This window comes from Ailuropoda melanoleuca, chromosome 9 (assembly GCF_002007445.2).
Source record: "Ailuropoda melanoleuca isolate Jingjing chromosome 9, ASM200744v2, whole genome shotgun sequence".
Taxonomy (NCBI): Eukaryota; Metazoa; Chordata; class Mammalia; order Carnivora; family Ursidae; genus Ailuropoda; species Ailuropoda melanoleuca.
This window is the reverse complement of record NC_048226.1, coordinates 17,321,213-17,334,821: the sequence shown is the minus strand read 5'-3', so window position 1 is coordinate 17,334,821 and position 13,609 is coordinate 17,321,213. Positions and strand designations below refer to the sequence as shown.

At 40.7% G+C, this 13,609-nt stretch overlaps 1 protein-coding gene across 4 annotated transcripts in view; it reads right to left on the bottom strand.

Annotated features, from left to right (window-relative positions):
- Window positions 1–13,609, bottom strand: part of LRRC28 (leucine rich repeat containing 28) — a 160,541-nt gene that overhangs the window by 30,836 nt on the left and 116,096 nt on the right. For all 4 annotated transcript variants that reach the window (XM_034667928.1, XM_034667931.1, XM_034667930.1 and 1 more), the window contains one exon: window positions 10,965–11,067. In XM_034667928.1, coding sequence (XP_034523819.1) covers window positions 10,965–11,067 — 103 coding nt within the window. The remainder of the gene's footprint in view (window positions 1–10,964; window positions 11,068–13,609) is intronic.

Below are 13,609 nucleotides of genomic sequence, written 5' to 3'. Positions count from 1 at the left end.
AAGTGGAGGTAGGAAGGCAAAGAGAAGAATTCAAAGGTTAGACCTAGAATACAAGTCAGGCTACAGGTCACTGCAAGGGCTCTGGCTTTTATGCTAAGTGTGGAATATCAAGGATGATCGCTGAGTAAAGATAACTGGATCTGAGTTATGACCTGGCTGGGACTGCCAGACACTAGGTAGAGAATAGACTCAAGGTGGTTGAGACAGAAGTAAGAAAACTACTGTTGTAATCCAGATGAGAGAAGATGGTAATTTAGGTCAAGGAGATAGTTAATAGAAGTGGTGAGAAGGGGCAAGAGCCTGGATATATTTCTCAATGTACAGCCAACAGGCTATGTGATGTGCTGGCTGTGGATAAGAAAGAGAAATCAAAGAAGACACCCAAGCTTTTGGGCAGAGTAACTAGAAGAATGGAGTTTCCATCAACTGACATGTTGCAGATTGTGGAAGACTGAGTTAGGGGATAAAGGAATTAGGAGTTTGATTATGGATATGTTAACATTTAATTGTACACATCCATATGGAAATGCCAATTGGATTATGTTGGATATAGGAGTCTGGAGGTCAGGCAAGTGGTCCAGGCTGAAACTCTGTTCTTGAGAGTCATGCACAAGACATATTTAAAGCATAATCGTGATGGCATGAAATAACCAACCTAGCCATGTTTTTCATCTGGGATGCTCCTGGCATTTCCGGGGCACACATATTTGTAATTGTTTAGAACTTTTGTGTGCATTGCAAGATATTTAGCGACCCACCAAATGTCACTAGAGACTGCAGTCTTAAAGCCAACCCCCTCCCCGACTGATACACATTTCCAAATACCCTGGAGTAGGGAATTGCTATTTCTGGTTACAGATGGAGAAAAGTTTTGAATCCTGAGCCCAGTATGTCATGAATAGGTGAATGAGGATGAACCAGTAGAGAAGGCTGAGAAGGGGCAGACAGGAGCAGAGGAGGGGAACAAGAGAGATGATGTTCTAAAAGCCAGGTGAAGGTGGTATTTCAAGAAGGAGAAATTGATCAAGTGTTGGACAGATCAAGAAAGGTTAGAACTGAGAAGTGAATTTGGCAATGTGGAAGTGACTAGTGACACTGAAAATGTTGGCTTTGGTGTAGGATTCGGTTATCAAAGCCTAACCGGTGTGGGTGAATGGGAGAATGGAAGGAAGTGGTAACAGTAAGTATAGACATCTTTTTCAAACAGTTTTTCTCTAAAGAGGGGCAGAAAAATGGGGAAGAAGCTGGAGAATAAAAACAAAATGTTACATGAAAAAAAAGCAAGTCACAGGAGCATACACACATGCACACATAAAGATTGATCCATTTACACAAAGATACAAAACTTGACGACACACTATATGGGGAGGTATTTATATATATCAAAATCATAAATGAATGATAAATATAAAATTAAGAATAGTGGCTAACCTTGGGGAAGAGTGTACAATTGGAGAGGGGCATACAGGAGCTTCAAAATTATCGGTAATGTTCTTTTGGTAAGCTAATGAAATTTACACTGATGTGCAGGGTCAAAATATGGAAGCTTTCTAACTAAATTTTAAGAAATGACCCTCTTCCCTTAGTTGATTCAAAAGGAGGAGAACGTAAGCAGAGAGGTGCCTATGGATGTGTGTGGCCTTACTGTTTTCCTTGTGGATTCTGAATCAGATGCCTTACTCTAGCCAATGCTGTCTTTATTAAAATGCACCATGGCCACCAATACCTAAAGGCCAAATTGGGCTTGAAAATTTCCACATCCGGTCATTCCAAATACAAATCTTACTCATCTCCAAATCTAATTCTTTTATAAAGTCTTTCCTGTTATACTCTCTTACCAATAATCTACCACAACATTTGAAGTTTCTATCACGCATTTTCTAATCGTATTACAGGCGTTCTGCTGTGAACTCATCTAACGTGTTCACCTTTCTCTTCTACCTAGCAGTTTCCATACTGATAGCTAAGCAGTTCCAAACACAGATTGGTTGTTTTGAGTCATACACAGATAAAGAATTTGTTTGAAAGAGAAAAGATAAAAAGGAAATAGGAAAAAGAATACCAAGTCATCCACCTGGTGCCAAAAATGAAATAATTCAGGGGTGCTTGCAGGGGTCCATTAGAAGTGTCAGGGCCAGGAGATGTGCTAGTGACCTCCTAAGCATTACTAATACCTGTATTTGGTTACATTACAAGATCCATACATTTAAGGAAATGATTATATAGGGAAAATGACAGTAATCTGTCAAACAAGATTTTGGAAAAAGTCTTATTTATCGATTAAATTTAATGTATCTTGAGTCATGTGTGTGTTGGGTGGGTGGGTACTACGAAGTGCTACAATGTACACCAGTTAAGTCTGTTAAAATGATAGACAAGCCACAGACTGGGAAAAAATATGTGCAATCACATATTTGATGAAAGACATGTATTCAGAATATATAAAGAACCCTCAAAAGTCAGTAATTGTAAACAATTCAACCTGTAAAAAGATGTGAAAGATTGGAACACACCTTTACCAAAGAAGATAGATGGATGGCAAATCAGCACAGGAAAAGAGGTCTAATATCAGTAGTCATTAGAGAAATGCAAATTAAAACCATGAGATATCATTACTCACTTATTAGGATGCCTGAAAGATAAAAAAAGCAAAAAACAAAAAACTGACAAGAACTCTTGTAAGTTGCTGATGGAAATACAAAATAGCACAGCCACATTGGAAAACAGTCCAGCAGTTTTTTATAAAGCTAAACATATACTTTCCATAAGACCCAGCAAATGCATTCTTAGGAATTCTATCCAAGTGAAATGAAAATTTATGTTCACAGAAAATCCCATATATGAATGTTTATGGCAGCTTCTATTATTTCATTTTATAGGACAGTCTAGAAAGGGTAAAATACAGGGACACAAAACGACCACTGTTTCCAGGGGCTGGACTGGAAGGGGGGAGGTTCATTTCAAAGGGACACAGAGGACATTTTTGAGGTGAATGAACTGTCCTGTATCTTGGTTACAGTTGTGGCTTTGTGACTATATGCATTTGTCAAAATTCACAGAAATGTTTGCTAAAAAGTGTGAATGTTACTGTAAGTAAACTACACCTTATTAAAACAAACAAAAACGAACACTATCATGCTGCTGGGCCACGGTCCTGGAACCCTCTGCTCTGTCAGTCATTAGCCTTTTGTTGTGGATTATGAGATCTCAGGGGAGAGGCAGACTTGGAAGTTGGGTAACTCGGGGGACTTCACCCATAGCTCTTCCCAACGTGGGTAGAAATACTTCCATACTGTCGCTAATTTAACCGCTGGCATGGGCGCACTAGTGCAAACCAGCTACATGCTGGCCTGTCAAATAATGTCAAAGTTTATAGAAAAATTTTCCCAATTTTTGCCTTTGATGTTGACTTTGCCTTTATCCCTCTTGCTTTCATCAGCACGAGAGTCTGCAGCAGCACGCTTGTGGCTTGGTATGAATATGTCCGTGGGTGGGAAGGATGTTACCCTTATGAACCATTCTGTGAAAATGAGGAAATGAATCTCAAGTTTACTTCTTTCCTAATATGAAGAAAATTAAGATGAGAGAATCATATCCAAACTGCTACTATGCGGTGTGGCCAGGAAGTCCGGAAGCATAGGCAAACACACAATAAATGATTCTTCTGATGATTTACTACAACACGGGGGGATGATTAAGTTGGCGAGGCCACAGCAGCCAGATATCTGGTGCAACACCAGACTAGATGTTTCTGTGAAGGTATTTTTTGGATGAGATGAACACTGAAATCGGTAGACTGTGAATACAGCTGATCGCCCTCTATAATGTGGGTGGTCCTCCCCCGATCAGCTGAAGGCCTTCAGAGAAAAAGACTGAGTGAGGTCCCCAAACTGCCTTCAGACTCGAGCTGTCACATCAACTCTTCCCTGGGTCTCCAGCCAGCCCTGCAGATTTCAGACTCACCAGCCCCCACAATCTTATGAGCCAATTCCTCAAAATAAATCAACCTCCCTCTCCCCCGCACCCCTGCACACATCCTATTGATTCGTTGCTGTGGAGAACCCTGAGTAATGTACGTGGTAAAATAATATTATTTGTTTTCAAACTTTATAGCCACACTGTAGAAGAACCCTGAGCAAAACCATAAAACAATGAAAATGCAGAATAAAAACCAAGCAAGTCATTTGTGAATATTTACTTCATACTGTTATTGCCTTAACAGCTGCTGTTTCTTAATACAATTGTGCATGAACTGTACATGGACACTTCCCAAGGAATTTAACAATATAAAGTAACAAAAAAAGGTTGAGGGAACTGAAAGCCAGGTTTTTCCTAATGCTTTCCTCATCTCCCATAATTAAAAAGACAGGTGTCTGACTGAAACCACTGAAAAGGCTCACATTAACAAGTAAGTGGATTCTCTTTTTATATAGGGTCCAATTTCCCTCTGATAACTCCTTTAGCAGAAGTTCCTACTCTTCACCACTGGATATAAAGGGCTAATTAAATTCATTTTAGGATACATCTATTAAATGCCTTCTCTGCCTCACAGTGGAGAAGAGCCACAGCTATGAGGAATGCAGGCTGGAAGGGAGGAATTCACACGAGTTAGGGGACTTTTCTGCTGGGCATGGCCAACTGCCCTCGACCTCATCAGAGATGAAATGTCCACCCCTATTACATGAAATGATGCAGGCGTGAGAAAGGTATTTTCCGTCTCTGCTCTCAAGGAGCTAGCAGAGGGACTCAAACTTACAGAGGTGATTCTAGACCGAAGAGGAGAGAGAGGCAGTGTGCGTAGCACACAGATTAAGAGTATGGATGACGAAGCAGATGATAACTCTACCACCACCCAGCTTGCTGAGCTGGGACAGTTTACTTAATCTCTCTAAGCTTCAGTTACTTCATTTCTCAAATGGGGATAACATCACAAGGACTGCTGGCAAGATTATGTGCAAGATGCAAATAAATCCCTGCACACATTGCCTGGCACATAGTGACGGTTAAGTCACGTTTATGGCTGTTCTTGTTTTCTACTATTATAGTAAATGATTCTTTTGCTAATCTGCTACAATACTGTGTCTGATGGTTAAATTTCTGTATCAACTTGCCTTAATCACAGTCCTCAGACATGTGGTCAAACACTGGTCTAGATGTTGCCATGAAGGAATCTATTGTTACAAAGTAACATTAGCCTGATGATATTCCAGGGAAATGGAACAGGGATTCCGCTCTGTGAATGCGCAGGGAACAGGGGGTTAAACAGTTCCCACTGGCCAGTGTCTGGCATATGGAAGGGAATGACAAGTGAGGGAGCAGGCTGGAAAGGTATCTGCCCTGGAAGCCAGTGTCACTCATCTCCGTAAGTAGTTACGAAATGAATTGCTAGGAAGGAGGGATGGGAATCCCATATATGCCTCTGTTCACAATGAAATGAAATCATTATTAGCTGGCAATTATTAAACCCTGGTATCTTTGACTTCCAACTCAGCAGTTTTTATGACCTTAGATTAAATGCCGAGGTGGTTACCAAAAAATTGTACATCGGAACCCTTAAGTGAGTTATAAAAATGAGTTGAAATCTGTTACACATGTTAGTACTCTGGGCTTAGTTATGCAGAATAATTTATAGCAATTATCACATAATTTTCTTTCACCTCAATGTTTTCGGAGCTGCCACTCAACATTTAACCCTAAAAGCTAAGTGAACAGTGACATCATTTTGCTACTAAGATTGTGCTCCAGAACATGTGTGTGATTTAGCACGTTAAGTCATGTGCATTTTCACACTTCCCATTTCACCTAACAGTGTGTTAAAAGAATTAAATTCTCTTACTGAAAGCACCTAAATAACTATCTTTTAATTCTTCAGAAAGCACACAAAGTCATCTGTATGTTCATTATTGTGGGAACTGCTACAAGATTTACCCTCCCTTTTAACATTAAAAGATTTTTTTTTTCAGCTTAAATTATAGGAAAAAGAAAGGGAGAAGCAGACAAGGAGAAGGAAAGACACTATGCCACCCAGAGAGGATGGGCCTTGGTCTGGATGAAGAGTCTGCCATCTTGGCAGGGCCTAATTTAAGGCTTAGTTTTGTTGTGTCTGAGAATGCATTTATTTTGCTTTCATTCTTGAAAAATATTTTGCTGGCTGCTAGGCTGACTGTTTTGTTTTGTTTTGCACCTTAAAAATGTTCCACTTGGGGCGCCTGGGTGGCACAGCGGTTAAGCGTCTGCCTTCGGCTCAGGGCGTGATCCCGGTGTTATGGGATCGAGCCCCACATCAGGCTCCTCCGCTATGAGCCTGCTTCTTCCTCTCCCACTCCCCCTGCTTGTGTTCCCTCTCTCGCTGGCTGTCTCTATCTCTGTTGAATAAATAAAAATCTTAAAAAAAAAAAAATGTTGTTCCACTGTTTTCTGACCTTCATAGTCTCTGCTGAGAAGGTAACAGTCTTTGTACATAATTTGTCATTTTTCTCTGGTTGCTTTCATGATTTCCTTTTTATCTTTGGTTTTTGGCAGCTTTGCCTAGGCATCGTTTTCTTTGTAATTTATGCTGCTTAGAGTTTGCTGAGCTCCTTGAAAATGTAAAAAGTCTTTCATCATATTTAGGAAATTTTCAGACATATTTCATCAAACATTTTTGCTGCATTTCTCTTAGGAAAGAGAAAAATTAGGAAAACTCTGTTCCTTCTGGGACACCAATTATACTGCTTTTAGGCTTTTTTATATTGTCTGGCAGATCCCTGATGCTGGGTTCATTTTTCTTTTCAATCTTTTTTCTCTGTGTTCCTCACACTGCATCATTTCTATTGATCTACCTCCAAGCTCACTGACGTTTCCTCTGTTATACCCATTCTGTTGTTAAGCCCATCAAGAAAAATTTTTATTTCAGATACTGTATTTCAACTCTAGAATTTCCATTTGTTTCTTTCCAATAGTTTCTTTTCTTCCCTGGTCTTTTCATTCCCTACAAACTTATTTTTCGTTACTTCATTGCAAATAGTTGTTTTAAAATCCTCATCTGTCAATTCCAACAGTTTGGGTTCTCTCAGGTTGGTGTCTGCTGATTGTCTTTTTCTTTGAGAATGGGTCACATTTTCCTTATTGTTCCTATGTTATGAAAAGTTGTATTTTGAAGATGCTGGATTCTGTTACATTCCTCTAAAACTTAAAAGAAGTGTTAATATTTTTGTTTTAATAAACAATTACTTTGTTGGAATCAAACTGCGAACCCTGTCTCTTGATTGACAGCTCAAGTCATACTTCAGTATTTTTATCAGCAGCTACACTGCTTTGTGCTTGCCCCACGAGGTTTGGTTCAGGTTCAAGGATCTAACATTGCTTGTTATTAGATGGGGGGGCAGCCCCCACATAAGAGCAGACTATGATACACAGGCTATTTATTTATGTATTTATTTTTTAAAGATTTTATTTATTTATTTGAGGGGGGAAGGGGGGCAGAGGGAGAAGGAGAGTTATCTCAAGCAGACTCTGAGCTGAGCGCTGAGCCCGAGATCATGACCTCAGCCAAACCAAGAGTCCAGTAAAAAACAGACTGAGCTGCCCAGGTGCCCCAAGGCTACTTTTTTCAGACTGCTGGTTTAACTCAGAACTCAGAATGCATTTCTCATATAAACAACTCTGCTACCTTAAGTGGTTATATTAACAACCATTTGATCAAGTCATTTAACCAATTTGTACCAAATCCAGCTGTAATTGCTTATTTCCATAAGAAAAAGCAAAGCAATGGCTCAGTTTTCTTTTCTGCAAATAATCAGACAACGGAAAAAATAACTGGTACAGATCACTTTTACCATTAAATTCTCCTAAGTAAGCAAATGTGCCAATTACCATTCTCTTAAATTCTTAACGGGAAGGACTTCTCTTTCTGGGTAAAATACAGAAAAACTGAAGACACTCACTCCTATAGTAAGAGTAAGAAAGACCCAGACAAAATAAGAATCATACTTTCCCGTGAAGCTGGCAAAGAGCATTGGATACAAGGAAGTTGCGATAGCCAGTCTCCAAGACGGCGCCCATGGCCCTCCCCACCTAATACTCACTCCCAGAAGCAGTCTCCTCCCACAATGAATAGGGTTGACCTGTGTAATCAACAGGGTATAGCAGAAATGACAGTGTATAACTTCAAGGCTAGGTCATAAACGATAGTCCCATACTCTAAATTTCTATAAACTCTACCTCTCTTAAATTATTTATTTTTTGTATTCACAGTTATTTTTATATATTAGGATAAACATCTAAGTTATCTTTGTCTTTTCTACAATTCTTAGCACAGTGCTGACTTGCTAGTTAATGATCAATAAATACATGACAAATAAGTGAACATATAATAAGGAGGTGCTAACTTTATTTCCATGAATATCAAAGATAATTGTGTGAGACTTCTAAGATTTCTTGAAACTGTACAACATTTGTTATTTGCTATATTAATCCTTGTTTATAGTTTTATAACTGATTCTGTATTTTCCTTCTGAGATGTGAATTGTACATATAGCAGGCTTTTCATATTGTGCCACAGTCTCTAAAGCTGTGTTTATTTTGCTCTGTTGCTCTAATTCCCTTAGACTCCCCCTCAGAAGAGGTAATGTAATTGTTTCAGACATGGTACAGTACAGCAGAAGCTAGTGTGTTCTTATATTCCAGGCCTACATCTAGGAAGCAACATGTGAGAGCAGTGGAGAACCACGTATGTTGTTCCTTAGGTTCTCAGCTTAAATATTATCTCCTTAAAGAGAATTAGCACCAGGTTTGATCAATTATTTATTGTTTATTTGGATTCCTGGCTAGATTATATGGTCCACAAGGCCAGGTACTAAGAATTGACTTACTCATCACTGTATGGCCATTGTCTAACATAGTGACCAGAGTAGTTGCCCAATAAATATTCACTGAAGTGAACCTTGTTCAGAATCAAGAAGAGCACTTTCTAGGCCTCAAGTACCCTTTTGCTCTTTATATTAGGTCTACCTCAGAACCTTGTTCTACCCCTGGCACTTCCTTCTCCCAAAGCAGCCCCACTTTGAGTTGGAATGGGGGAGTCCCTTTGCATATATTCAACAAGAGAAAGAAAAGAGATCAAAGAAGGAGGCCCCTTAATTCTGCTGCCAAGCCTTCAGCAGACACCATCTATTAGAATTGACTACATTTTGCCATAAAATATCATATAATTTTGGGGGTGCAAAATGGGTTAAATGACCTTTTAATGAGCCGGCCGGGAATATAACCACCAGAATTGCTTCTAAGGAGAAATGTGTTCTGAGTTAAACCAACAGACCATGCCTTTTGGGTCACAGTTCATTTGTAAGTGGGGCTGCCTCTATTCCAAAAACTACTAATATTACAAAACCAATTGTTTGATACTGTCCTTTGAATAATTATTTATTTTCTTATTACTACTTCCAAAGGAAGATGTTATAATAAATTATAATAAATTTAGACTACTAGCTAATAATTTGCATATTTTGTCCTACTATTTATTTTCTCAAAGAAAATTAATGATAAAATTCACTACTCCTGCTACCAGATACCAAGTCAAGGATTAAAAAACATCTCCCTACTCAGCACCTATAGAACTTTCTGACAGTCAATAACATCCACGTCTACACAACAAAGTAGAAGGCTATTTATCTTAAGTAAAAGCTATCTCTTAATTGTGGTAGAGACTTCAGTGCAGTCTCTGAAGGCTTACGTGTGGGAAGACCTGCCTTCAGCCGTGGAGCATGCTTGCATCATTCCGTGTATCTTGGTGATGGAAGGCATTTTACTTACCACTTGGAAGAATTAGGCTATACTACAGATCCTTTAAGAACTCATTAGGATTAATGACCGAGTGGTATCACAGCTGTCACATAATCAGCTGTCGAAAAATCACTGAGCTAAGAACCCCACCGCACATTCTATTATCTCTGCTTCATAGTGGGTTCTGAAATACATCTCTGGGGTTGCATTTCGTCAGCCTATATAGGCACTTCGAAGCGTCATGGAAGGCTCTTCCAAGATAATAATGGTATAATTTTTCCTAAGGGAATGCCACTACTCCGAGGAATGCCTTCTGTGGAGTAATTGCTGCTCAGGGCCCATCCCCTGGAGCCAGGCCAAGAGGGGAGTGGCTGTCCTCCATGCACAAGCTTATTGTCAGCTCTCTTCTTGCCAGAACTACATATAATATGAGCCAGCTTATGCAGGGCGTTGGAATCACAAGGACAGAGTCAAATATGCTGGCAAAGTAGCCTTGAAGGTATCCCAAGTATCCTTTGGCTGTTTATGTGCAGAAAGGCAGGACGGTTAAAAGCAGGTTCTGGTGGTTGAGTTGTCCTATATTAAACTCACACCACTCTGGGAAACACTTTAAGGTGGTTCTGTCCCAACATTATAGAAGGAGAAGCTGAGACTGCCTTTCTAGAAGCCTGACTGAGAAGGAAAGATTATTGCTGCTCTGAAAATAAAGGCCTATCATTTCCCTTGAACTGAAACATCTGTTTTAGTTGCTAGAATCATGATTCGTATTGAGACTATTTCAAATGTTGCATTCTAAATATTTCGAAATGGTCAATCGCTCTAGACACCAGAGCTATTCCTACAGTAAAATTGTCACAGTAGCAGAGTGCAGAGAAAGGAAAGCTTTTAAGTTCATGCTGATTCCTCCAGTCAGTGGCTGGTACTATGGAGCTTCTAACTGTATACATGGATTCATTTTTGCCTGGACAATAATCAACAACTTGCTTACTAACTGAACTCGATGTATAATACTATAAATTGCTTGCCCAATATTCTCAGCTTCTAAAGGTATTTGGTTTAGCACAGCAAGGCCAAAGACAGAATTAAACAGGATGATACAAAGCAGTTCACCTATTTCTAAGTTACATCGGGACCAAAAAATGAAATCTAAATGAACGTGGCAAAGAGTTTAGCTCTAGTATAAAACATGAAATCAGCCTTACCCACTGCACCCGATGACTTTATTGTACAGATAGGACGGCAAGCCTTTCAGGTGAATGTTGTTATCCACGTACACGTATTGTAGTTCTCGAGATCGACCTAAATCTGGATTAGAAAGAAAAGTAGTATAATTCCTAGAAATACATACCAGTACAACGTGAAATGTAAACTGTAATCCATAACATTACAATAAGTCAAAATTTCTATTCTGGAGGACAGATTGTTACAGATGTAACTGAACTCTGGGTGTGAAATTATATCAGCTGGAATATTAGATTCTTTTTTTTTTTAATAACATTTACCATCTTTTTTTTTTTTTAAAGATTTTATTTATTTATTGGACAGAGATAGAGACAGCCAGCGAGGGAGGGAACACAGGCAGGGGGAGTGGGAGAGGAAGAAGCAGGCTCATAGCAGAGGAGCCTGATGTGGGGCTCGATGCCATAACACTGGGATCACGCCCCGAGCTGAAGGCAGACACTTAACCGCTGTGCCACCCAGGANGAAGAAGCAGGCTCATAGCAGAGGAGCCTGATGTGGGGCTCGATCCCATAACACTGGGATCACGCCCCGAGCTGAAGGCAGACACTTAACCGCTGTGCCACCCAGGCGCCCTGGGAATATTAGATTCTGCATCAGAAAACGTGACTGTACAAAAATGACTTAAGCCACCTGGACCTTGATTTCTTGAACTGTGAAATGAGATAACTGGGAAGAGAATATGATTAAATTTCCTTCCCACCTAACAATACTGTGACCTTTTATAAGCACTTTTAATTTAATAATGCTTGTTGTAGGTCTGCATTCAGTTTCATTTTCCTACAATGGAAAAAAAGTGACATGAACAAACTTGGCAGGTCAGCCTAGCCTGGCTTAGTTCTACCCCTATATCACCTACTGTGTCTCACCTCCCCTGGGCAGAGAGGTGGGGAGCAGAGGTGAGAGAGGGCTAGGGATCAGGCCTTGGCTGGGCTGAAATCTCTGGAGCTGGACCAATGGCAGAACGGATAAACTGCCCAAGGCTGTAGGGGGAGGAAGAAGCATAGGGAACCCTAAATCCCAGTACCTTAGTGTGAAGGCGAGGTGCACAACACCTGTAGGCCAGTGAGTAAGGACTAAGATGGGTATTGTTACAAAGAAAACCACAGGCCCAGAATGCAATCGCTTATGCTAGGCCACATCACCAAACCGGGCCTTAATACCTAACCTAATTGCAGTTTCAGCGTCCCCCTGGAATGTAACCTTTAACCAGTCAACATGGAACTTCCTGGTGAGCACTAGGAAATTTACTGCTAGACCCCATCTGTTCTCCTCAGCAGGGCAACCTTGCCTAAAATAATGCATTCTTTCCTAATAATTTCCTTTTTACTGCTCCCTCTCTGCCTTTAAAAACTTTTCTGCAGCTTGACAGAGCTCCCTTCGACTTGCTAGGTGGGATGCTGCCCCATTATCACTCAATAAAGCCAAGAAGATCTTCTAAGGTACTCAGTTGACTTTCTGTTATTTAACAGTATGTACCAGGAATGGGAAGAGTGAGAAAGGGGGTCCAAAAAGAGGGGTCTGCAATAGGAACAGGTGTGCCAGAAAGAGACAGAATCCAGATGTGTCCCAGAAGCAGCCGGGCAATGGGGAAGCAATGGTTGGAGGAGGACTCGGTGAAGAGACAAGCACAGAGTACCGAAGGCAATCTCTGGCCAACACAGGCAGCAGAGACACTTCCAAGTGTTGAGGTTATCCCTTTCTGCCTACTGTGTGCCCAAGAATGCTCGACCAGCCTTCCTTTCCACTCCTAGTGCTCACTGGCTGGGCTTCTTTGTCTTCACTGCCACAGAACACAATCCTCAGCAGCCTTGCTAAACCCTCTACTTCCTGAAGCAAGAAAACAATCTTTGAAAAATTTTCTGGAGTTTTGCTTGCGCCAATAGGCAATAGGCTGAGGAACATCTCTTCCCCCTAGACCTGCAGTTTGGGAAAGACAGGGGCCCAGATAGCTGAATTAGGAGGTTCTTAAATGTATTTACATTTCAAAAAGAAACCCATTTTTCCATTAAGGACCTTAAAGATAGAGATATGAATGTGATATAATATAGATATAGACAGGCAGGAAAAGTGATAAAAATCACTGCTCTAGGGAGGCTTGTAGAAAGTCTTATGGGTTCACAGATGGGTTCTGTGGACAATCTGTTACAGAAAGTGGGAGGGGGTGACAGAAGACTGAGTTGAGGAAGGGTTTCTCACGGGAGAGTGTGGGGAAGGGTCCGTTTAGCCTCCTCCTTCCCATTGCTCGTCCTATCACAATGATCCTGTCCAGGACTAGCATTGGAGCAAGACACAAAAAGAGGAACCAAAGCTGGGAGTGCTGGGAGACATCAAAAGGGGAAGTGGCAACTCTCAGGGAGAAAAAATAATTTCCGGGCTCCTGGCTAGAGATGCCCCTCCCCAGTGTGGTGGCTTGACAATATCTAACAAACAGAATAGGCAGAAATGGTGTGTGATTTCAGATAGTAAGCCACAGAAGGCATTGCAGCTTCCTCTTTGCTCTCTGCCTTGGATCACTCATTTTGGAAGAAGACAACTTCCTGGTCATGAGGACCCTCCCACAGGTCTCTGGAGAGGAAATGGCTCCATCCTGGAAGCAGCGCCCCCC